Genomic DNA, 22732 nt, shown 5'->3' with positions numbered 1-22732 from the left:
ATATTCTAAAATGTAAAACAGAAAACTTAATAAAAATTATGGAAAATAAAAATTAAAAAAAGATTTAAACCCTCATATAAATATAAAGACGTTTTACTAAAGTGGGAGATGTCCAAGCCCCCCACACGCTGCTTTCTAAAGGGGCGCGCGGGCAGAGACCCGCTTTAACAGGCGAGGACCTCCTGCTCGACGAGCGCCTTGCTCTCGCCACCCCGCCCACTTCCTCAATTCTCCCGCGCGCTCCAGGCTGGGAAAAGCGGCGGGGCGGGGCGGGAGCTGGAAAGCGCGGCTCTCGGGAGGCCGGACGGACGCGGCCTGCGCCCAATGCGCGCCAGCGCTGCCGGCCCGAGGGGCGGGGAGAAGCTAGCGCTGCGCCCAATGAGGCAGCGGCCTGAGCGGGACTTCCTTCGGGGGATCCCGCTGGCGAAAGCCGCCTAGGAGTGGAGGGTGACACGTATGTGCGGGGCTGGAAGGTGGCCAAGGCAAGGCAGGGGAAGGGAAGTTCTTGCCCCCAACAGCGGAGGAGCATCAGCCGCCGGAAGAAAGTAACTTTAGCTCCCCGAGGGAGGGCGAAGGGAAAGGGATCCCCGGGGAGATCTTGCAAAGGAAAACTTCGCTTGGGAGGAACGGATCTTGGAGGGAAAGACGGGCAGAAGCAAGGGAACGTTGGGGGATCAGATCCTGCCCGTTCCTTCGAACTGTTCCTGCAGTTAGAGAAAGTACGAACCGATCTGGGGGGGAAGCAGATCCGGAGAGATCTTTGCAGGATAACCTTGGGGATCGCCCTCCTAGAGACTCAAAGAACTTCGCTCGCAAGGGCAGAGCTGCCTGGAGATGCCCGGCTTCTTCTGAGCTGCCTCCGGACATCCGCGCTCCTAAGGCTTCCCGCTCCGCGTAAGCGCAAAGGGAGCGTTGGCTCCGTGGAGAGGACAGGGGGCCTAGGGAGTGGAGCCGCTCTTGACCCTAAAGGCTGCATGCTCCTTGGGATCCCTTGAAGTCTCAGCCCTCCAGCTCGGCCTGCCTGCTGCGTGACCTCAGGTGCCTGGCAAAACTTGGCTCAGGTAGGTTAAAGTTGGCGCCAGGGTCTATGGGTCCAGCTCTCCTCCGAGGCCCCTCCGCCGCCTGGGCCGTTGCCCCTGATGCTGCTTCGTGCTCCGGCTGCTGTCTGAGGATAGAGGTGCCTTGAGGTGGACGGGCCCCTGGATCCGCAGAGGAAGGGACTATGGGCAACGGGATGTGTTCCCGAAAGCAGAAGCGGATCCTGCAGTCCCTCTTGCTCCTCATCGTGGTCTTCGGCTTCATCTACGGGGCGATGCTCTACTACGAGCTGCAGAGCCAGCTGAGGAAGGCGGAGGCTGTGGCCCTCAAATACCAGCAGCACCAGGAGTCTCTATCAGCTCAGTTACAAGGTAAAAGCTGCTTGGCTGTTCCCCCTCCGAAAGCTCTGCCTCCCCTTCCACTTTGGGGGCGGGGGACGCTCCCAAAAGCTATTTTTATTTTTGTGTCCCAGCAAAGTGCGCCGTCCTAGTTCTGCAGCCGGTTACGCTGGGCTGTAGCTCTGGCATGCAGTTGTGTGTGCGCATGCGCTGTTGAAATTCATGGGAGTTTTGCGCATGCAGCGCTCTGTGGAATTTCAGGCATGATGCAGCATCCGTACTGCCTTGTTGGGCTGAATCCTGGTCCATCCATTTCTTATCTGTCACCAGCAGGGAATGAAGGTGATGGAGATCCTCTTGTTTATGACCAGCACCTGCTACTCACAGGTGTACTGCTTCAGAAGATGGAGGTTCAATTGAGTTATTTAAAGCCAAACACTGCTGTGTCTTGTAATTGAGAATTTCATAATTTAACTACAGTGGTACCTCTGTGGTACCTCAGGCTACAGACTCCGCTAACCCAGAAATAATACCTCGGGTTAAGAACTTTGCTTCAGGATGAGAACAGAAATCGTGCGGTGGTGGCATGGCAACAGCGGGAGGCCCCATTAGATAAAGTGGTGCTTCAGGTTAAGAACAGTTTCAGGTTAAGAATGGATCTCCGGAACGAATTAAGTATGTAACCAGAGGTACCACTGTATGCATTTTGTGAAGACCTTCCCTTCATTGGCATTAACCTCCTGCTGGTCACTCTTTGTGCCATCTCTAAGTTTATGAACCTCTGCTGTGCTTCCCCTCCTTAGTTGTCTTTTCCCCAAAGAAGCAACAACAAAAGGCTTGACCTGCAATCCTATAGCCTTAATTGGGACTAAGCCCTATGGAAACAGATGGGAGTCACCTCTGAGTAGCTATTTATTATGCTCATGTCTCACCTTTCCTCCAAGGAGCTCAAGGGAGCATACATGGATTCCCCACCCCCCACCCTGCCATACTAGTGGCTCACCCAGTGAGCTTCATGGCTGAGTTGCCCCAGTTTTAATTACCAGAATTGTGTTCAAACGAGAAAAACCTTTCAATCGTGAACTTAGCTTGCACCCTGTGGAATCTGCTTTTTCATCCTCAGGTCTGCCAGTTCTGGGCAGACAGCCCGTACTTATGCAAAATATTTGGTTTTATCTGTGCAGGTATTAAGGACAAAAGTTTCCCTTCTCTTAAAGTACACATGGCACTGGGATGGTTCAGAGTCCAGCGCCTTGATGGGGATAGAAAATGACCTATATCCTGATCGTCAGGTCAAACATTTGATAAGCGGAGGCAGGGTCATTAACCCCACTTCTGCGCATATCAACTGAGTAGGGGGTAGCATCTGTGGGTCTGGGTGTCTATGCAGGGTTTGTGAGAGGCAGATTGTGTGATGACCACACCCACTGCTGACCTGTGGCCCCCAGAGGATTGGTGAATGCCAAAAATTGTTAACAACCCCTTCTTTTCGCCGTTGACTTCTCTAATTCATCTTCACATTGAACTTTTTTGTGGAGCCACCTGTAAGATTCATTGCCTTTTTATATTATTATTTTTTCATTAGGAACTTACACCTATTTTTTTTAGAAAAATAAACATTAAATTCACTCGTAGGCAGTTTACATGCTTAATGAGCAAAGTGCTCTTGGACAAGAACAGGTAACTGCTAGCCTGAGGGTTAGGTGCTGAGAATTTATCTGGTACTCCTATCAAAAGTTTCGTCAGGAGCTAGTAAACGATTTGCCACTGTTCCACGTTATCAAGCTGTAATCAGGACAGGCAGGAAAACAGGAGATTACACTACTGTAAAGTGACAGAATCCTCAAATAAGATGCGTGGAACATGTCCACCCACATATTTCTATGCAATGTTACTCTCAGCCCATGTGCTCTATAACTTGGGAATCTGTGTTTGCCAGATGTCTTCAAACGTTATCATAAAGCTTTATCAGTTCGGAAGGGGTCTATTTTGTAATGAAATAGACTTTTACCCTTCTCTACCTCTGAGCTAGAGTTTGGAGTTTAGAGCAGCTCTCAGGAAGAAGAAAGTTGTCCATCCCAGCTCTTTGTTGTGATAAAAAGTTCCAGAAAGCGACAAATTGCTTAACTAAAATGTCTCTGTGCCAAGGTGATGTTTGACCATACAGGTTCTTACTTGAGGAAAATTGACAGCTGATACGCAAGCTAAAGTTCTGTCTGTATTGTTGCCCTGCAGATTACTTAAAGTAGACGCTCTTTCAATTATTATTGAAAAAGGCAATGAAAACAGCATTATTATTATTATTATTATTTTAAAAATCAGGTTTGCACTTTGCTTGAGAAGCTCTCGTATCTGAGCTATGAGCCTGCTTCTTCATTTTTATTTCATAAAATTTATGCACTGCTTTATTGTAAAAACAAACCTCAAAGTGGTTTACAAAAAGACAAAACGATAAAATTATCAATCAGAAAAATTAATAAAAGCAATTTAAGGCTTTTGAAAAGTTAAAATAAAAATAGACCGAAAACAGAATGAAATTCACACCAACTTTCTAAATGTCTGGGTAGGCTTATCTAAACAAAAAATGTTTTTAACAGGCGCCCAAAAAAGTACAGTGGTGGCGCCTGCTTGATATCAAAAGCCTGAGATATGTCAGTGAACCGTCTTGGCAATAAATAACTTTGACATCTAGTGGTGCTTCATAAACACCCTTTCATCTTCCCCTGCTCTGTTTTTGCAATACGGGGCTGGCAACAAAACACCAGAATTTATCAAGTAGTTGGTAGACAAGCTTTCCTATCTGGTGGGCTGTGTATGGCTTGGTAAGCCACAAGTTGTACATCCTTGGTTTTTAAATTCCTTTTCTTGGGGGGCAATCGAATGCACTTCGCCTCCTACTGAATTCAATCAGACTTATAGGTAGACATGCATAGGAGTATAGTACCACTTTGCTTTCTATGTGAATGACTTGGAATTATCTGCTTTGCATCTTCAGAATGGATGGGGTTATAAATTTAAATTATTGAAATGGGATCAATGTGTTGTTGCTGTTTTTTAAACAACAACAACAACGTTGCTGTGTCTTTTAGATGATTAGCTGTAAAAAGTAATGTTTGAAACAGGGATTGACCCAAAAGTTTCTAGACCATATTAGTATAAGCCTACCAACTGGAAAATACCAACCGACATCATTCATATGCTGTTGACGTGATGATGGAATGTAAGAATGCTCCCCTGTGGTGTATTTGTGAGAATTAACGTTCCATGAAGCAATACCAGGAAGAGAAATACAGCTCATAATAAAATGTCCTATTTAATATTGGAATATCCATTTGGTTACAACATAACACATGGAAACTTTCTCAATCACATATTCTGAAAATGATTGTGTTGCAGATGAATATTGGAAACATATTTTTGAGTGCTAGTAATTCAGCTAAGGCTAATCAAGTCAGAGCATTAAATCGATGGACCAGTATAAGTAATAATTATAGTCATCTGTAGCATTTTATGTAGCACAGAGCCAAAAACCCATTTTGCGCATATATATATATATATATATAATATCTCAGTCAACCAGCCATAGCCAATGATAGCTGCCCCTGTTGCAGCCCTGTCAAACTTTTAAGTTGTTTAAATGCTGCCTTTGTTTTCACTTGTAAAGTAGAGACAGTGTTTTATCTAAAGATAATAAGAAACAGATTGTACCCTCTTGGGATTTTCTGAGTAATACACAAGAGGCATGAATTCTTCATAGTTATGAAGTCTTCTCATTAGGTCTTGACTACTTAATTGTAGAAATGATTACATGTGAAAAAAACGTTTGGGTGGAAAAATGTATTTCTGACCTCCATATCTGAAATATAGAGAATACATGTTGAGAATGTCCTGAAGGAACGTCTCCATCCTCATCGTTCTGCCCGGACACTGAGGTCCAGCTCTGAGAACCTTCTGGCAGTTCCCTCACTGTGAGAAGCCAAGTTACAGGGAACCAGGCAGAGGGCCGCCTCGGTAGTGGTGCCTGCCCTGTGGAACGCCCTCCCAATAGATGTCAAGGCAATAAGCAACTATTTTACTTTTAGAAGACATCTGAAGGCAGCCATGTTTAGGGAAGTTTTTAATGTTTGATGTTTTATTGTGTTTTTGATATTCTGTTGGGAGCCGCCCTGAGTGGTTGGGGAAATGTTATATCACACTCACTACATGCAGGTGTGTGCTTGTGACATCGCATGTCCACGTTGTGGCAGCAGCAGCTGCTCCTCTTCCTCCTTCTTTCCGCAGCCAGCGAGGCACACTTTTCCGTGGGGAGGGGCTCAGACAGAGACAATTATATTATTGTGGGTGCCCAAACACCCATGGCCCCCTGGAGATGGCTCCTATGTGCTAAATACAGTCATACCTCATGTTACGTTTGCTTCAGGTTGCGTCCTGCGGCTACCCGGAAGGGGTTACTTCTGGGTTTCACCGCTCTCGCTTGCGCAAACGCGCAAAATGACGTCATGCGCAGAAGCGGTGAATCGTGACCCGTGTGTGCGCAGACGTGGGTTGCGTTCCTTTCAGGTTGCGAATGGGGCTCCGGAACAGATCCTGTTCACAACCATAGATACCACTATACTGTCCTCTTTATGCTGGAACATGAAGCATGTCCAACTTTTTCAGAAACTATTTCCAAGCTGCAATACTGTGGACTAGCATGTTTGACCAGTTACATTGTAACTGTTACATAGATATAGTTACTCTCTTTTTGGACTCAGAATTGCATTCAGGTGACAGTCAAAAGCAACTGTTTCTAAGTTGCTGGGGAGTCATCAAATTCTGAACATTTACTCTAATGGGGTTCTTAAAACTTGGATTGCATGGGTGACTAAGGCTGCTTCTCTGGGAGTAATACCAGCTGAACTCTGTGAGACTTACTTTTGAGTAGACATGCCTAGCTTTGAATTGCAGTGAAGTTGAGGTGTTGTATCCATTCAGTTTCAGAGATGCAGTTATCGGGACAAACCTGTGTACGCCAAACCTCTGTATACTGAAAAGGTACGCAAAGCATTTTGGCCTAGTGCTGACTGTGTGGCAGATGGACCAAGTTGGCAGCTTGGTGCGTTTGACAAACATACAGTATTTGAAGAGCCGTTTCTGGAAATGAACATCATGTCCCTTTGTGAAGTTAAAATCCAACAACTGTGTGTCACCCTTCTTTCCTGCGTGCCCGCCCCCCGGCCAGTTTGCTTTTGCCAAACTAGAAAATAACATGGCCTTGGTCCTGAAATGTACTGGTACAGAAAACTTTGGCACATTGCTGTCTTAATGTGGAGCAAATGCCGGGTGAGTATTTTTCTTATTAAAATAAGCAAATGCACAAAAGGCCGTTGCACAGAAGCAGTCAGTCAGAAGAGTAACAGATCATGGATCACAGAGCAATTTATCTGAGAAGGCGTTCCCAAGATAATTTAATACACATTAATTAAACTCTCATCATGCTCTGTCAAGCCTTTTGTTCACTCGAAGAGATGGCTGAAACGCAGCAAAGGGGGACTTTTTCTGACACAGTTTGTGTAAAGTGTGGAGATACAATTCTCATCTGCATTTAACCATTAAAAAAAAAAAAAATATTACTCTTTTAATGAATGGTACACACATGAGAATGCAGCACTGGAGATTAGTTGATGACCCTCAGCTGAACGTTGGGACAGATGCCATTGAAAAGCACTCTGCGGGTCAGTGCAAAAGTTTTGCTTTTGGTGTTCGGTGTGTGATGGCTCACTCATCTGTGCATTAGTGGTTAGAGTCAGACCAGGGTTCTAGACCCCCCCTTCCCCAGCCATGAAGCTCACCGGTGACCTTGGGCCAGCCACTGTCCCTCAGCCTAACCCTATCTCACAGGGTTGTTGTGGGGATAAAATGGGGGAAGGAAGAATGATATACATCATCTTAAGTTCCTTGCGGGAAATATGCTATAAAAAATGTAATATATATAAATAATAAATTATCACTTGATGTTGCAACCATCAAGTCATTAACTAGTATGTGTGAACCAGTTCCCATTCTCTTCCATTCCAGCCGATCTGCATTAAGTGGTTCTTTGCTTTTTGCAAAGTGATACACTTGTACCTTGGTTCTCAAACTTAATCCGTTCCAAAACCAAAGCGTTCCAAAACCAAGGCGCGCTTTCCCATAGAAAGTAATGCAAAATGAATTAATCACTTCTAGACTTTTAAAAACAACCCCTAAAACAGCAATTTAACATGAATTTTACTATCTAATGAGACCATTGATCCATAAAATGAAAGCAATAAATAATGTACTTCAGTCACACCGACAGTAGCTGAACTGGGTTCCACACAGTCACAAAAACCAAAACAAAAAAGCCGCAAAAACAAAAATGTAAAATAAATAGCAAAAACAGACAGACCTCAGTGTAACACTCAAAACGGAAGTGTGGCACTCAAATCAGAAGCGTAACACTCAAAACGGAGCATGTTTGGCTTCCGAAAAAAGTTCGCAAACTGGAACACTTACTTCCAGGTTTGCAGTGTTTGGGTTCCAAGTTGTTTGAGTACAAAGGCGTTTGAGAACCAAGGCACCACTGTATTTCCATGCAGAAGTATATATAGCCTTTAGGTGCTTCTCCTTTCCCTGTGCCACTGATCTGTAATCCGTGTCCCCCAAGATCACATCGGCAAGGAAGGGATAATGAAGACCATGGTGGAGAATGGTAACAGGAATGCTGTAAGCACAAATGTCTGTTCTGGCTGACTGAACAAATACCATGGGGTTATTCTTCTGCTCTACCTGTGTCAAAGCTCCATGGGAGACGGATATCAACCACTGAAAAAACTCCGTTGTAGAGAGTTAGGCTCCCCCCCCCCCAAGCGCTAATTTAGGACTAAGTTCATGAAGCATGGCAACATTTGCATTGGTACCATTCTGATCAGAGGACTGGGCTCCTTAGCTGCAGAGGGCAAAAAAACTCAAATAGATGCAAAAAAGAGAGAGGCTATTTGTTTATTTTTTTTTAAAGAATGTAATAAAAGGTTCTGGACCCATATAATCCAAATGCCCCTTGGGTAAAAGCTGAATCGCACAAGCTGCTTAAGTTTTAAGGACAGTTCCACATTATTTTGCTTTTTTTTTTTTTTAAAGCCATGAAAATTCACCAACCTTCTAGTGTGAATGTATTCAAATCTATACAAGTTTGTACAATGGCACCTCGGTTTACGAACAGTCCTGTTTATGAACTATTCGGTTTATGAACTCCGCAAAACTGGAAGTAGTGTTCTGGTTTGTGAACTTTACCTCGGTCTAAGAATGGAAGCTGAACTGTGGAAGGGCACCGGTAGCGGGAGGCCTCATTAGGGAAAGTGTGCCTTGGTTTAAGAATGGATTTGGTTTAAGAACGAATTCAAGGAATGGATTAAGTTCATAAACCGAGGTACCAGTGTATGCAGTTTTGGCCTTTGCAAAGCAGCTTCTCCTAATATAAAGCATTTTTATATTTTATATGCAGATATATATATATATATATGCACTTTACTACAATATATGCATTCTTGGCTAGAAAACTGCATTGCAAAATTGGGAGAAATGTGAATTTCAAAGGGTGGCTGTTCTTGTGCACATTTGGTTCTGGAAAGTACAAATTTGCATTTTAAATACAAACTGAATATAATTTCTCTCCCTCCCCCACCCCTGCCCTTATTAAAAGAGAAAAAAACATATAATTTATTCCTATATACTGTATTAAAACATGGATTTGTTGCATGGGGGGGGGTTAGGAATGGCATTTTATACATGTCTACTCCTAAGTAAATCTCATTGGTAGTGATGGACCTTTCTCCCAGTTAAATGGGTATAGGATTGCAGCCTGAAATGGTATATTATTGTGTTTGGTTTATGTAGTCTTCAGTGGGATGAAGACAATGCCATCTAAGCATGTATTGCTGCCTGCACGATTCGGGCAAAAATCTATAAATAGTTACCTATACTTTCTCCATTTACCAGCGTGGCTTTAACCAGTTGCTCTTTTGTGAAATGGATACTGATGTAATTTTGGTAGAGCAGGAATGTTAGCTCAGCCTGCCCAAGTGCTTAAAATAGGAATTACTCCGCGGTCTTCAGTAAGAATTAAAAACCCTGCATGCCCAAATGAGCTTCAGGAAATGTGATAGCATGGGAGGTCTAGACAGTTACCACATCGTTGTCCAAATAAAAGCGAGTGAACGGGTCATGGGGCAGGAGCAAGAGAGCATCTGAAAAGAAGAACAAATGAAAAGACAAACCTCTGTATCAAAAAGTGTCCTGTCATTTCACCCCCGGCCTGAAATAATCTTGCAATTTCCCTTTGGTCTTTGTTCTTAGTTCTGGGCTTTCAATCCTGCCTACCAGTTTCCTGTGTTTGAAGGGCCAAAGCTTTGGCTTTTAGATTGTAAGCTTATGGGAGGTTTCCCCAGCCTGGTGCAATCCAGGTACGTTGAGCTGCATTGTCCCAAATGCTATTTAACATCTATAAAAAGCAATTGGGAGCAGTGATCAGGAGGTTTGGGGCTCTCACTGCCTCCAGTGCTCAGTAAGGGCAATATGACCAACAATTTGACTCTCTTTAGTTTGGCCATGGCCTGGTGATTATATCAAGCTGGTGGCATCACAGAGGTGGCCATTTTTGCTGATGGCACCGAATGCTGTCCCTGCCAAAATCTGGGAGCCATTCTGACAGTTCTCATAGCCTCACCTGTTTAGACAAGCATTTCCCTTCTCTGACTTGAATCTCCTGCTTTGATTGTTGTCTTAACGGTTATGCTGCGTTAATGGGCTTGAGTTATTTTATATTTTAATCATGGATTAATGTAGTTGCATTTTTTAAAAAATAATTTGGTTTCTTGTTATTTTGCTGTTGGCTCTTAATTGTTTGAATGGCCTCTTTCATGAAAGGAAAGGTGGTATATAAATTCTATTATGAATAATAATAGTAATAAAAATAAGTCCCATCGTCCCAAATCAATGGCTATGCTGACTCTGGAGCAGGGGTGGAGGAAGAGGGTGCGGTCGGTTCGCCCTGGGTGTCACCACTGAGGGGGGAGACAAAATGCCGGGCGACACTCACCGTGGGGCCTGCAGTGCGCCTGAGCCATGCATCTCTCCTGGGAGTGATATGGTGTCTTGGGCATCCACAGGCTCCATGGTTCCCCAAACGGTCCGCCCACCGCCTCTCCCTCAGCTGTAGGGCAGCTGAGTGGGAAGAGGCAGGCAGACTCCCCACGGAGCATCCTGCCCTGCCCTGGCTTGCCCTGCCCCTGCCCCTGGGCACAGGGCACGTGCGCCGCCCCAGGCACCCGATTGACTTGCTCCACCGCTGATCTGGAGGCATGGTTTATTAAGTTTGCAATTGTAGGACATCTAATGTTTGGGGAGCTTGATGATGATTATGATGATGGCTGTGTTATGTAGAAAAGCTTTAGCATCTAAAATTCCACTAGTGCATCGTTTTCTGCATGGAAATAACACCGAAGAAAAGCCCTGTTGCTTCAGATCAAAGGGCTACCTGATGCAGCGTCCAATTTCTGTTCAGCTTCTTAAAACCATTGCGGTCAATCTTAGACATGTTTATTTTACTTATTTATGCAATTTAAATACTGACAAGTGGCTTAACAAGAAAAATTTGCGGTCATAAAAGCGCATCTAAACTATAAGTGATCCATGGTATCAAAATACAGTACAGTACTAATTCACAACACTGGTGTTTGGCAGGGGCGGACTTTGCTCTTTCAAATTTCAGTGGAGCCCTGTGCAAGGCCAAAGTTTCTCACCTTCTCACCTTCTGTTCTGCTCAATTCACTATGTCATAGTTGCAATGCCCTACAACACCCCTTAGGCTTGGTGCCCAGTGTGGCAGAACCGGTCATGCTGCCCTAAGTCCGCCTCTGTGTTTGGTATTAATCAGGAAAAGGAACACTGATGGTAGATTAGGGAAATCTTTCTAATTTCATTTTTGCATTTGTACATATATGGCTGCATTTGCACATACCACTAAGCCAAATTGTGACTTAGCGCAAATATGCGCCCGTCACACTCCTCCCCAGTCCTTTCAGCTCAGTGTGGTGCAGCAGGTAAGCCAAAGCATCATCTGAACCTGAGATCATGCCTAAGTGCTCTCTCCTTCTTAACCATGGGCCAAGGTGTTTGCCTTCCTGCGACATACGAACCCGGCCCATGGCTTGTTGCAGTAAGACGTCTCATAGAGGCAGCAACTGGGCTATCTTTAACAGGGCAGGCTCACATCTCGGAGGAAACCATCAGGTTGCCTTTTGAAAAGATGGAAATCTTTGTCCATATTAGCACTGCTTACCTGCTGATTAGATAAGGAAAATACTTGAAGGGCCAGATAATTCTGTATTGCCACATCTTTGACAAGCCAATCTTCTCCGTCTGACCGTTTAAGAACCACAAGAGCTTGACTATCTAGCTCTTGTGTCTGGGAAGCTTATTACCACCTTTGTCCCAGTCACCTGTTTTGGGTTAAAATTGCCTTCAGGTAAATAGGCAAGGAAGTGTCATAAACTCAGGTGGTTTTTTGTCTATTGATTACAAAGTTCCCAGTGTGATATGACCAGGGCTTTTTTCCCCAGCTGGAACTCTCTGGAACTCAGTTCCGGCACCTCTCAGGAGGGCATCATTGCCATTACAGTGGTACCTCAGGTTAAGTACTTAATTCGTTCCGCAGGTCCGTTCTTAACCTGAAACTGTTCTTAACCTGAAGCACCACTTTAGCTAATGGGGTCTCCCGCTGCCACCCGCTGTTCTCATCCTGAAGCAAAGTTCTTAACCTGAAGCACTATTTCTGGGTTAGCGGAGTGTGTAACCTGAAGCGTATGTAACCTGAAGCATATGTAACCCGAGGTACCACTGTATAAGAGAATAAGTGAGGCATTTGTGGTGAGTTCCAGCACCTATTTTTCTAGAAAAAACAGCACTGGATATGACTAATCCTGTCCTGAAATATGCAAATCTAGCCTCTGTATCAAAGGATGCAGTAATGGCTTTTATTTCAGGGTGTCAAGTCTAAGATATCACAGGCAATGAGTGTTTGTAGAGCTGCTGGAATATGGCATGAGGAATTATGGGCCTGGCTATGGCAGCTTTCCTAGAAGAAAGCTTCGATAAGATTGCAATCTGACAGAGCAATACAAACACCCGGTCCACCTTGACACAGGTTTTCGCTCTGCCAGTGAGAATGCCAGAGTGTGCTTCCCCAAACAACAGGCTGGCTGTGCTGTTCCATCGAGCCTTTTGCTGCCACTCTGGCCAGGGTTAAGGATTGTGCCCTATGTTGATTAAAATCAACACTCTGGATGTGCTAGATTCCTCTGTTGCCTCCTGGGTGTTATAAAGGATGTTTTATTGTACTTGTAACTTCAAAAACCAAGGGTGCCAACAGAGTATTCTCTATGTGATTTGGGCCCTCTGACCCCCACACAAAAGACGACACATATTTGCATGTGCTTTTTTGTGTCACTTGCAAATGTATGCCCTCTTTTCAGATAATAAAGAAGAGATTCAGATGAACCTTTTCTAGCCACTGTGCAGGTTTTTCAGGTTCCTTGCAAGGAGAAACTTCTAAATATTTATACAGGAGGACAAATGTGGGTTTTTGTTGCATTTGTTCTATCCCCGGCACCCCTTCCTTTTATTAATATTTCTGATTAAATGCCAAAGGGATTGGTTTCTAATTTCCAGCAGCTTAGTTTCATCCCTGGATGGAGCCAATTAACAAACTAATTATTGAATAGCTCTTGTAGTCCAGCACCCTGTACAGACAGTAATCAAAGCTTTACTAATTACATGCATTAGGCATCTTAATTTATTGACATACCCATGAAAAATTATCTGTGTGGTAGCCTAGTTGGTCCTCCTTTCTTAATTACTGGATATTGTGGACAGAAAAAAATGTTTTATGGAGTGTTTCCTTATTATGCAAGGTTTTAAAGTGGGCCTTTTGTTGAGTGTGGGCAGGGGTAGGCTATCTTAATAGAAAAAGCAGCCTATTTCCAAGTGACTAGCAAGGCCCCATCTACAGTATAATACCACTTTAAACTGTCATAGCTTCCCCAAGGCATTCTGGGAACTGTAGTCTGTTCAGGGTTGTTAAGAGCAGTGTTTCCCAACCTTGTGCCTCCAGCTGTTTTTGAAGTACAACTCCCATCATCCCTGACTAGCAAGACCAGTGGCAAGGGATGATGGGAATTGTAGTCCAAAAACAGCTGGAGGCACAAGGTTGGGAAACACTGGTTAAGAGGCCATTCTTCCCCTCACAGTGCCTAGAATTCCCTGGGAAGAGGGTTTGATTGTTAAATCTCTGGTAATTGTAGTTATGTGTGAGGAATAGGGGTCTGTTAACAGCTTTCAGCTCCCTTAAACTACAGTTCCCAGGATTCTTTGGGGGAAGCCATAACTGTTTAAAGTGGTATGAAACATTACTCCCTTGGTAAGTTTGTTTAACCACTACTCCTCTGCTAAATGTGCTTAGTATTGCAGCAACAGTCCCATTGAACTCAAGTGGACTTACTTTGGAGTCAACTTCTATGGGATCGCAGTGTCATTTACTTAAATGTCAGGACTCTAAATGGAAAAAATAGCTTTACAGTGAAGGGTAAGTCCCCACAGTCTACATATATCTATAAAACTCCCTTAGCCAAAAATATTTCTTTTCCTGAAATAGACACAGTCAGACCGGTTAATTGACCATGCCATCTCTATAGATAGCACCATGGAACTTTTAGCAGCAGCAGTAGATGCAGTTGGTGTTGAAACCAGCAAATCTTCCATTCTTCGCATGATTGTTCAGCTCCTCAGAACCATCTTTCCATTAGCAGCTTGAAAGTAGTAATCATATTTGACACTTGTATAGTGCTTTTAAGTATTCAGAGTGCTTTCACATACATTACCCTCCTGTAATCCTTACAATAACATTGTAAAGTTAGTGTGTATTATAGTCCCCCATATTACAGGTGGGCTGACTGAGCCTGAGAGAGAAAGAGCCTGGCTTGCCTAAGGCCCCCTTGCGAGTTTGTGGCAGAAGCAAGATCCAAACTCGTGACTTCCTGATCTCTGGCATTGTCTGTTAGCCTCTGCAGTACCTCAGCTTTGTTCTGTGATGGTCATTCTGATTCTCTGTAAAACAACAGGCTCTGTAGTAGATATTACCTGCTGACATAACATGCTCAAAGTGCTAATTGATATCTAAGGTCTTGAATGTGACGTTATTTCAATTCTATTGCTAGGGACCACCCTAGCAATAATGACAAATAATAAACAACATTGCATGGATGGAGATTCTGAATTGGTGAGGCCGTTTTCCCTGGGTTGGGAAGTGGAAACTGACTAATAAACGTTTCTACTTTTCATTCTGGAAATAAAATACTCCTACTGAGTTGTTGGAAGTGGAGAAGTGATGTTTTATGGCTTCTACGCTTGTTTGGACTTGTTGGGTGAGAAGGAAGAGAACTCTTAAATCATGTTGCGAAGCACCCTGCTAATGTATGCTCTAGTAATGCACAGTTAAATAATTCACAGACCAGAAGGTCTTGTCTAAATTCAGTGCTTTGGATTAATGGGAAACTGGTGCATCCCAGTGGGGAATCCTTAACTGTACCTTAGCTGATGAATCCGTTTTGTGCCTTGGACTCATGTCACGTGACTTTCTCCCATCCATCCCTTCCTACCTTCTTGCAGCAGATAATAGTGTGCATACTTAAGTTGCTCACATCTTGGGGTTTGCTGTGCATTTCAGAATTTTAAGCCGGGGATGGGGGACCTCCAGCCCATGGGCATCTTCAGACCCACCAGGCCTCCCCCGTGTGTGGTAGATAAACACATGACTGGGCTGCAGTTTCCAGACACCCCATGTCAGCTGATGGTTGGCACCTGCAAAGTCCCCTGCACAACCCTTTGCAAGCCCTGTCAATCAGGGGACTGGCGAGGCTTGCAAATAGCCGCACACAGGGCTCTGCAGGTGCCGACAATCAGCTGATCATCGGTGCTTGAAAAGCACAGTGCCTTCATCTGCACCCTTTGATTTTAAACCTTGTGGGCAAAAATGGGCCACCTGCTGTCATTGTAACATTGGGTGATTCTTAGGTGGGTGGCCCTGCCCACTTGTCAAATTTGGCCTGTAGGGAAATAAGGATCTGGTCTGTTGACCGGATCTAAATCTCCACCTCTTTTTTTTTTTTTACATTCCACATACACCTCAATCTCTAAGGGAATGTCTTAAAATCTCGGGGGTAAGAGTATTTTCTACTTGGCTTGAAAGCTTTTGCTATTGAATGCTCCCTTCATCTGACTCCAGGCTGATGCAGTTGGCACAGCTGCTCCTACCAGGTTCCCACCCTCTGATCTGCTGGGCACCTCTATTTATCTCATAGCCCCCACTCTCTTTAAGTCTTGAGCCTCAAAATACCTGGAAACCCTATGCTTTCCACTTCTAAAGGTAAAGGTAAAGGGACCCCTGACCGTTAGGTCCAGTCACAGACAACTCTGGGGTTGCAGCACTCATCTCTCTTTACTGGCTGTGGGAGCCGGCATACAGCTTCCGGATCATGTGGCCAGCATGACTAAGCCGCTTCTGGCGAACCAGAGCAGCGCACGGAAACGCCGTTTACCTTCCCGCCAGAGCGGTACCTATTTATCTACTTGCACTTTTGATGTGCTTTCAAACTGCTAGGTTGGCAGGAGCAAGGACCGAGCAACGGAAGCTCACCCCATCGCGGAGATTCGAACCGCCAACCTTCTAATCGGCAAGTCCTAGGCTTTGTGGTTTAACCCACAGCGCCACCTGCATCCCTTTGCACTTCTAGATAACTTTGCACTTCTAGATAACTCTAAATGTGTTGAACAGCGGGAAGCACACACAGGTCATTAAATTTGTGCGTGTGTGTTTATGTTGTGGTTAATGTGCATAACAAAAATGTGTGACACTGAAGGTGTGAGTCTTCATAACGTATATAAATTCAAGGGCCTTGACTGTTCTGCTTTTCCACATAAGATTTGTTGCTTGAGTGTATCTGTTTTAATCCTTGTGTAACAAAACTGCTTTGAGGAAGTGGCTTTAACAGTTTTGAGATATTGGTAACCACATCTCCCTCCTGGGTTTTTTCTCTCTGGCCAGAAATCGTTGGAGATGAGGGCTGAGCCAAGAAAAATACTAGAATCCCATAATATTTTGTTATAGTATTCTAAAACGTTAGGATCAGATAACCTCCCTAACATCTTAGAAAACCAATTCCGCTGTCGCATCAAGGACGGAGAAACTTTTGAAACAGAGCCCTAGCCAAAAAGTTGTCTTTAAAGTTATTTATGTTAAAAGCAACAACAACAACAACAACACTGCTAAGGCAAAATTGTGTCCTTAGTTGTTATAGATTTGCACCATGGTTCTTGGTTTTGCCAGAATAAAATATATTTTCATATCTGTGCACTCGCTGCGGTTTTAAGTTTAAGGCAGGAGAAAGCAGTGCTTGGTCTGCAACCCCAGACACTTTAAATTGGTAAGTCCCATTGGACTCAGCGGGGCGCACCTCTGAGACTTCCCCGAACTGGTTCCCTCCGATGTTGGCCAGGGATGATGGGCATTAACATTCCAAAAGACATTGAGAGCATCAGCTTGGAGAGTCTCTAGTGCAGGGGTAGGCAACCTAAGGCCCGGGGGCCGGATGTGGCCCAATTGCCTTCTCAATCCGGCCTGTGGACAGTCTGGGAATCAGCGTGTTTTTACATGAGTAGAATGTGTCCTTTTATTCAAAATGCATCTATGGGTTATTTGTGGGGCGTAGGAATTCGTTCATTTCCCTCCCCCAAAATATAGTCTGGCCCACCACATGGTCTGAGGGATGGTGGACCGGCCCACAGCTGAAAAAGGTTGCTGACCCCTGCTCTAGTGGATTGGGGTTTTTCGTCTCTAGCAGATGTGAGCCTCTTAACCATAAAGTTTAAAAGCAAAGAGATGTCAGCCTCTTACCCATCCTTGTCCCCAGGATCTGTCAATCAGAGGTTTCTACTCCCTGCAAATGTCCTTCCTAGCCTTTAGAAGACCTATCCTTTCTGAACATTTCTCATCCTTTCGATTGTCATTTTATAATAATGAAGTGGAAGAATAAATGTCCGCCCACTCCAGTTAAGGCTTCCAATATACCAGTGACATTAATTATATGAATTTGCAACATTCAAGTTTCTAATAGTGCCCTCTGTACTGAGGTACTTGCTTTATTGAAAGGAAATGAGAGAATGCAGAAGGAATGAATAAGCTCTTGGTTTTCAGAAGCTTCTTATGCCAAGTGGAAAATTTTGGGAGGACAGAGATTCTGCTTTTATACAGTGGGCCTCTTTTTTTTTTAAGTGTACATACAAACAGCCAGGGAAAAAAAATCCACTATGCACTTCTAACTTGAAACTTGGAATAATTCATTCTTAATTAAAATAACACCCGTGTTTAATTAGAGTTCCCTCTCTCTTTCTCTTCTAATGTTAAAAAACAAGAGTAATAAAAGGATGATTTCATCTTTGAGTTTAGAAGTTCACAGTTTTGTAACACCCTGAAACTATGGCTGTGGTGATGAATTGGACTACCGATGTCAGAAGGTCAATGTTTTGCTGGTATTTAAACCAGATTATTTAAACCAGATGTTTCAATATATGCACAGCATTATTTGCTAATTATTAATATTTTTCATTATTGTCAAGCACTATGCAGACCGTTAACCACTTACAAAGCACCTAAAATTATCTAAGCATTATATACGTATCAGAAGACAAGAGAGTCCCTGCCTGCAGGCCCACAATCTAATAGCTGCGATACAAAAAGAAAAAGGAATAGGGAGGGAAGAGGAAAGCAAGCATTGGTGCAGCTTCTTCACTGGCCAATGGATGGGACCAGGTTTACTCCCCATTGGCATGGTATACTTTATAAGAGACAAGGTACAGCCTCCCAGTGTCCTTAATGTCCTGGCTGGTGAGAGAGGTCAGAGAGTATGCCTCCCTTTGATTCCGCAGTCTTATGGCAATTGAGAGTAACTAGCCTTATTATTACATATCATTATTAGTTGTTACTGCTTTGGGTTTCAGAGGGCAGGCCCAGGCCCAGGCATCTCCAAAAAGTGTATTAAAACTTTGGGGAATTTTCCGTGATCTTATTATAACCAAGCTAAAACATAAGATAGTAGTTTCATTTTTTAAAAAAATAACTTTTCATTATTTACACATAGGGAATAATTGCTTTTGTGATCTTCAGGGTAAAATTCCTGCTAAAATCAATCAATAATTTTAAAGCGAGGAGTATTGTCACCATAGTCTGTTTGCACATTTCCACAGGATGTTGAGGGAAGTACAGTTGGGAGGCAGAATGCTGAATGGCAGAATTGTTTTGTTCCAGAAACAGCACCATTTTAACACTGTGCAAAGTGTGCCGATTCTTGCTGAACCGAGTATAGTAACTTGGAAACACAGCTGTTCAGGTCATTCTTAGCAACATTTCTTTGATTTAAGTTTGTAAGGATGAAACAGGTTGATGGGTTTAGGACAAGCTGAGCAGCTGTCCTAAGTTAAGTTAGGGCTGTTGTGTAAGTGAAATGAATACAAACCACTCTCTGAGATGGAATTTAATAAATTGGAGGCTGCTGTTCAGCACATTTAAGCTTGCTTAAATTCTGCTGAAGTCAATGGGGAGAACCAAGGAAGAATGAGGATGCGAACTCTGGGTTATTATTGGGGAATATGGTTCAGAACACCACATCTCATTTTCTTTGCAACATCACGTCATAAGAACAATATGAGAGCTTTGCTGGATCAGACCAAAGGCCTGTCAAATCCAGCACATTGGTCAGCCAAGTGCTTATGGGAAACCCACAAGCAGGGCATGAGGACAATGTCTGTCTCCTGTTTTTGTTTCCCAGGGAACTTGTACTCGGAGTCATGCTTCCTCTGATCCTGCAGGTAGCATTCAGCTGTTATGACTAGTAAAGGTAAAGGTACCCCGACCGTTAGGTCCAGTTGCGGATGACTCTGCGGCGCTCATCTCGCTTTACTGGCCGAGGGTGCCAGCGTACAGCTTCCAGGTCATGTGGCCAGCATGACTAAGCCGCTTCTGTTGAGCCAGAGCAGCGCACGGAAACACCGTTTACCTTCCCGCTGGAGTGGTACCTATTTATCTACTTGCACTTTGACGTGCTTTCGAACTGCTAGGTTGGCAGGAGCTGGGACCGAGCAATGGGAGCTCACCCTGTCGCTGGGATTCAAACTGCCGGCATTCTGACTGGCAAGCCCTAGGCTCAGTGGTTTAGACCACAGTGCTGCCCGCGTCCCATCATGACTAGTACCCTTCGCTTTATCCCCTAGTAATTTGTAAGTAAAGGTAAAGGACCCCTGGACGGTTAAGTCCAGTCGACGGTGATTATGAGTTGAAGTGCCCATCTTGCTTTTCAGGCTGAGAGAGCCGGCGTTTGTCCACAGACAGCTTTCTGGGTCATGTGGCCAGCAGGACTAAACCACTTCTGGTGCAACGGAACATTGTGACAAAAACCAGAGCGCACAGAAACACTGTTTACCTTCCTGCCACAGCGGTACCTATTTATCTACTTGCACTGGCATGCTTTCTAATTGCTAGGTTGTCAGGAGCTGGGACCGAGCAACGGGAGCTCACCACCATTGCGGGGATTTGAAGTGCCGACCTTCCAATCGGCAAGCTCAAGAGGCTCAGTGGTTTAGACCACAGCGCCACCCGTGTCCCCTGTACCTTTTTATAAGATTTCTTAGCTGTCCTTCACCACAGGGCAGGTTACAACAATGAAAGATGCAGTAATAAAAACAAATAAGGCAGTAAAGCCATCGCAGCTCAAACCAGAACAGTATAGATTCGACAAAATTTGGGGGTCCTGTAAAACAAAATGCCTTAGGGTTGTGTCAGATTGCAAAGGTGGTTGCTCACGAGTAAGCAGGCAGGATTCCGACCTGTCTTTTACAGGTTTTATTTAGCTGCAAAACTATTTACAGTGCAGAGCCCCAAAGTTCATGTCTGCCTCAATCGCTAGCAGAATCCGGGAGTGCTTGTTTCCTGGACCTCTCCCAACATAAAAGTCTCGTTACGCCCAGCCTTTTCCTTCCCTCTTTGCGCTTTAGATTTCTGCGCAGGGTCGGCGACGGAAGGGGCATGCTTCCCTCCTGATCAGCTTTGCCCACCAGCATCTTCTGATCCTTTCACCTCTTCACCACTGGAGGTCGAGCTTTCCTCCTCCCCGGAAGAGGAACTGCTTTGCAAGATTTTCGGAGGCTTCCTGTAACACAACTGTCCCTCTGCTTCCTGTCTCTGTTCTGATGGCAGTTCCCTGGCAGGCTGTATCCAAAGCAATAACTCATTCTGTTAGTGCATGAATTTATAGTTTCACAGCTAAGCACCCCTTTCCTCCTCTCTCCAAGCAACTCCTAAATCTTGTGGTTTTCCGCACTCTACAATAGATTGGGGAAAGCTGCAGGGGGAGAACATAAGAAGAGCCAATGGCCCATCTAGTCTAGTATTCTGTTCTTACAGAGGACACAAGGAAACTTGCAGGCAGGACCTGAGCATGAGAAGAAGAAAAAACCCGCCATAGTCTCCAGCCTCTGGGTCTCAGAAACATTACTGCCTTTGACTGGAGACAGAGAACAGCCATCACGGGGAGTGGGGAAGTTCTTCTGCATTGGATACCACCCTTAACTGTCAAAAGGCTTCACTGTAAAGAGGTGCATCTACAACATACGATGGAAGCTATATAAGGAAAATACTAGGTGCCTTTCAACAGGGCCTTCTTTGCTATCCTTAACCCCAGTAGGAAAGGAGGTGGCCTTTCAGATAGTTGGGCCGTATGCTGTTGAAGGAACACAGCCTCTACCATTGGTCCATCTACCTTGGTGTTGTTGTTTAGTCATTTAGTCGTGTCCGACTCTTCGTGAGTTGGACCATGGACCAGAGCACGCCAGGCACTCCTCTCTTCTACTGCCTCCCGCAGTTTGGTCAAACTCATGTTCGTAGCTTCAAGAACACTATCCAACCATCTCGTCCTCTGTCGTCCCCTTCTCCTTGTGCCCTCCATCTTTCCTAACATCAGGGTCTTTTCCAGGGAGTCTTCTCTTCTCATGAGGTGGCCAAAGTATTGGAGCCTCAGCTTCAGGATCTGTCCTTCCAGTGAGCACTCAGGTCTGATTTCCTTCAGAATGGAGAGGTTTGATCTTATTGCAGTCCATGGGACTCTCAATAGTCTCCTCCAGCACCATAATTCAAAAGCATCAATTCTTCGGCGATCAGCCTTCTTTATGGTGCAGCTCTCACTTCCATACATCACTACTGGGAAAACCATAGCTTTAACTATACGGACCTTTGTTGGCAAGGTGATGTCTCTACTTTTTAAGATGCTGTCTAGGTTTGTCATTGCTTTTCTCCCAAGAAGCAGGCGTCTTTTAATTTCGTGGCTGCTGTCACCATCTGCAGTGATCATGGAGCCCAAGAAAGTAAAATCTCTCACTGCCTCCATTTCTTCCCCTTCTATATGAACTGGGAATTTTGGAATTTCAGACAGAGGGCAGTCCCTCTGGAGATGTCAAGGATTGCACCTGCTCATACCACAGAGTTACCCTACATCAAGCAGATAAGACAGTATTAGGAAGCTCCCTGGTACTGCATCACACCATTGTTCCAACCACCTCAGTATTGTCCACACGGAGTGGCAGCAGCGGCTCACCAGGGTTTCATACACCTGTCTAACTTGGAGGCAATCAGACATCTTGGGGTGTTCTGTGACTCCCCCCATCTCCCTTACTTAAGAATCGCTGAGTGAATTATTCACATAATATGATAATTTGCAATCAAGTCACATCTACTGGGGGGGGGGGTTGTGGCAGAGAGGTGGGGGAAGAAAAAGGCTTTTAATTTTCAATTCCATTGTGTTCTTTTTCTCCCCTCGCCCATGCTCCAATTAAAGGGTGGAAAGAATGCATAATCAGATTGAAGATAATTCTGACTTTTCTTGATTTATTGCTAGTTCACTTGGCATGTATTGACTGTGTGTTGATGTGTGATTAGGTTTATCATACCTTTGGGCTGCCATTGACTGCTGCCAACTGATTTTTCCCTGTTTATAATGCCAGACCTTTGTATCCCTTTTCCCTCCCGCATTTCACTATGTATATAAGCAGAAGGGGAGGAAAAACTGCTTCTATTATATGTGTTTTTAAAACACACACATCTGGAATCTTTAAATGATTGCAGCATCTTTCAGTTTAGACAGTTTAAAAAAGCTACGTCTTTTGAAACCAGGCAGTACGGTAATCTGCGTGAGGATTGC

At 44.4% G+C, this 22732-nt stretch overlaps 1 protein-coding gene across 2 annotated transcripts in view; it reads left to right on the top strand.

Moving 5' to 3' along the window:
* The first annotated feature begins 396 nt into the window (after nt 1-396).
* Nucleotides 397-22732, top strand: part of GOLIM4 (golgi integral membrane protein 4) — a 55075-nt gene continuing 32739 nt past the window's right edge. For both annotated transcript variants that reach the window (XM_081862417.1, XM_081862416.1), the window contains exon 1: nt 397-1409. In XM_081862417.1, the coding sequence (XP_081718543.1) occupies nt 1223-1409 (187 nt within the window). In that variant the 5' untranslated portion in view covers nt 397-1222. The remainder of the gene's footprint in view (nt 1410-22732) is intronic.

The sequence above is a fragment of the Podarcis erhardii genome (assembly GCF_964252035.2).
Source record: "Podarcis erhardii genome assembly, chromosome: 5".
NCBI classification, from domain to species: domain Eukaryota; kingdom Metazoa; phylum Chordata; class Lepidosauria; order Squamata; family Lacertidae; genus Podarcis; species Podarcis erhardii.
The sequence above is the reverse complement of the archived record's forward strand: the minus strand, read 5'-3'. Positions and strand labels throughout refer to the sequence as shown.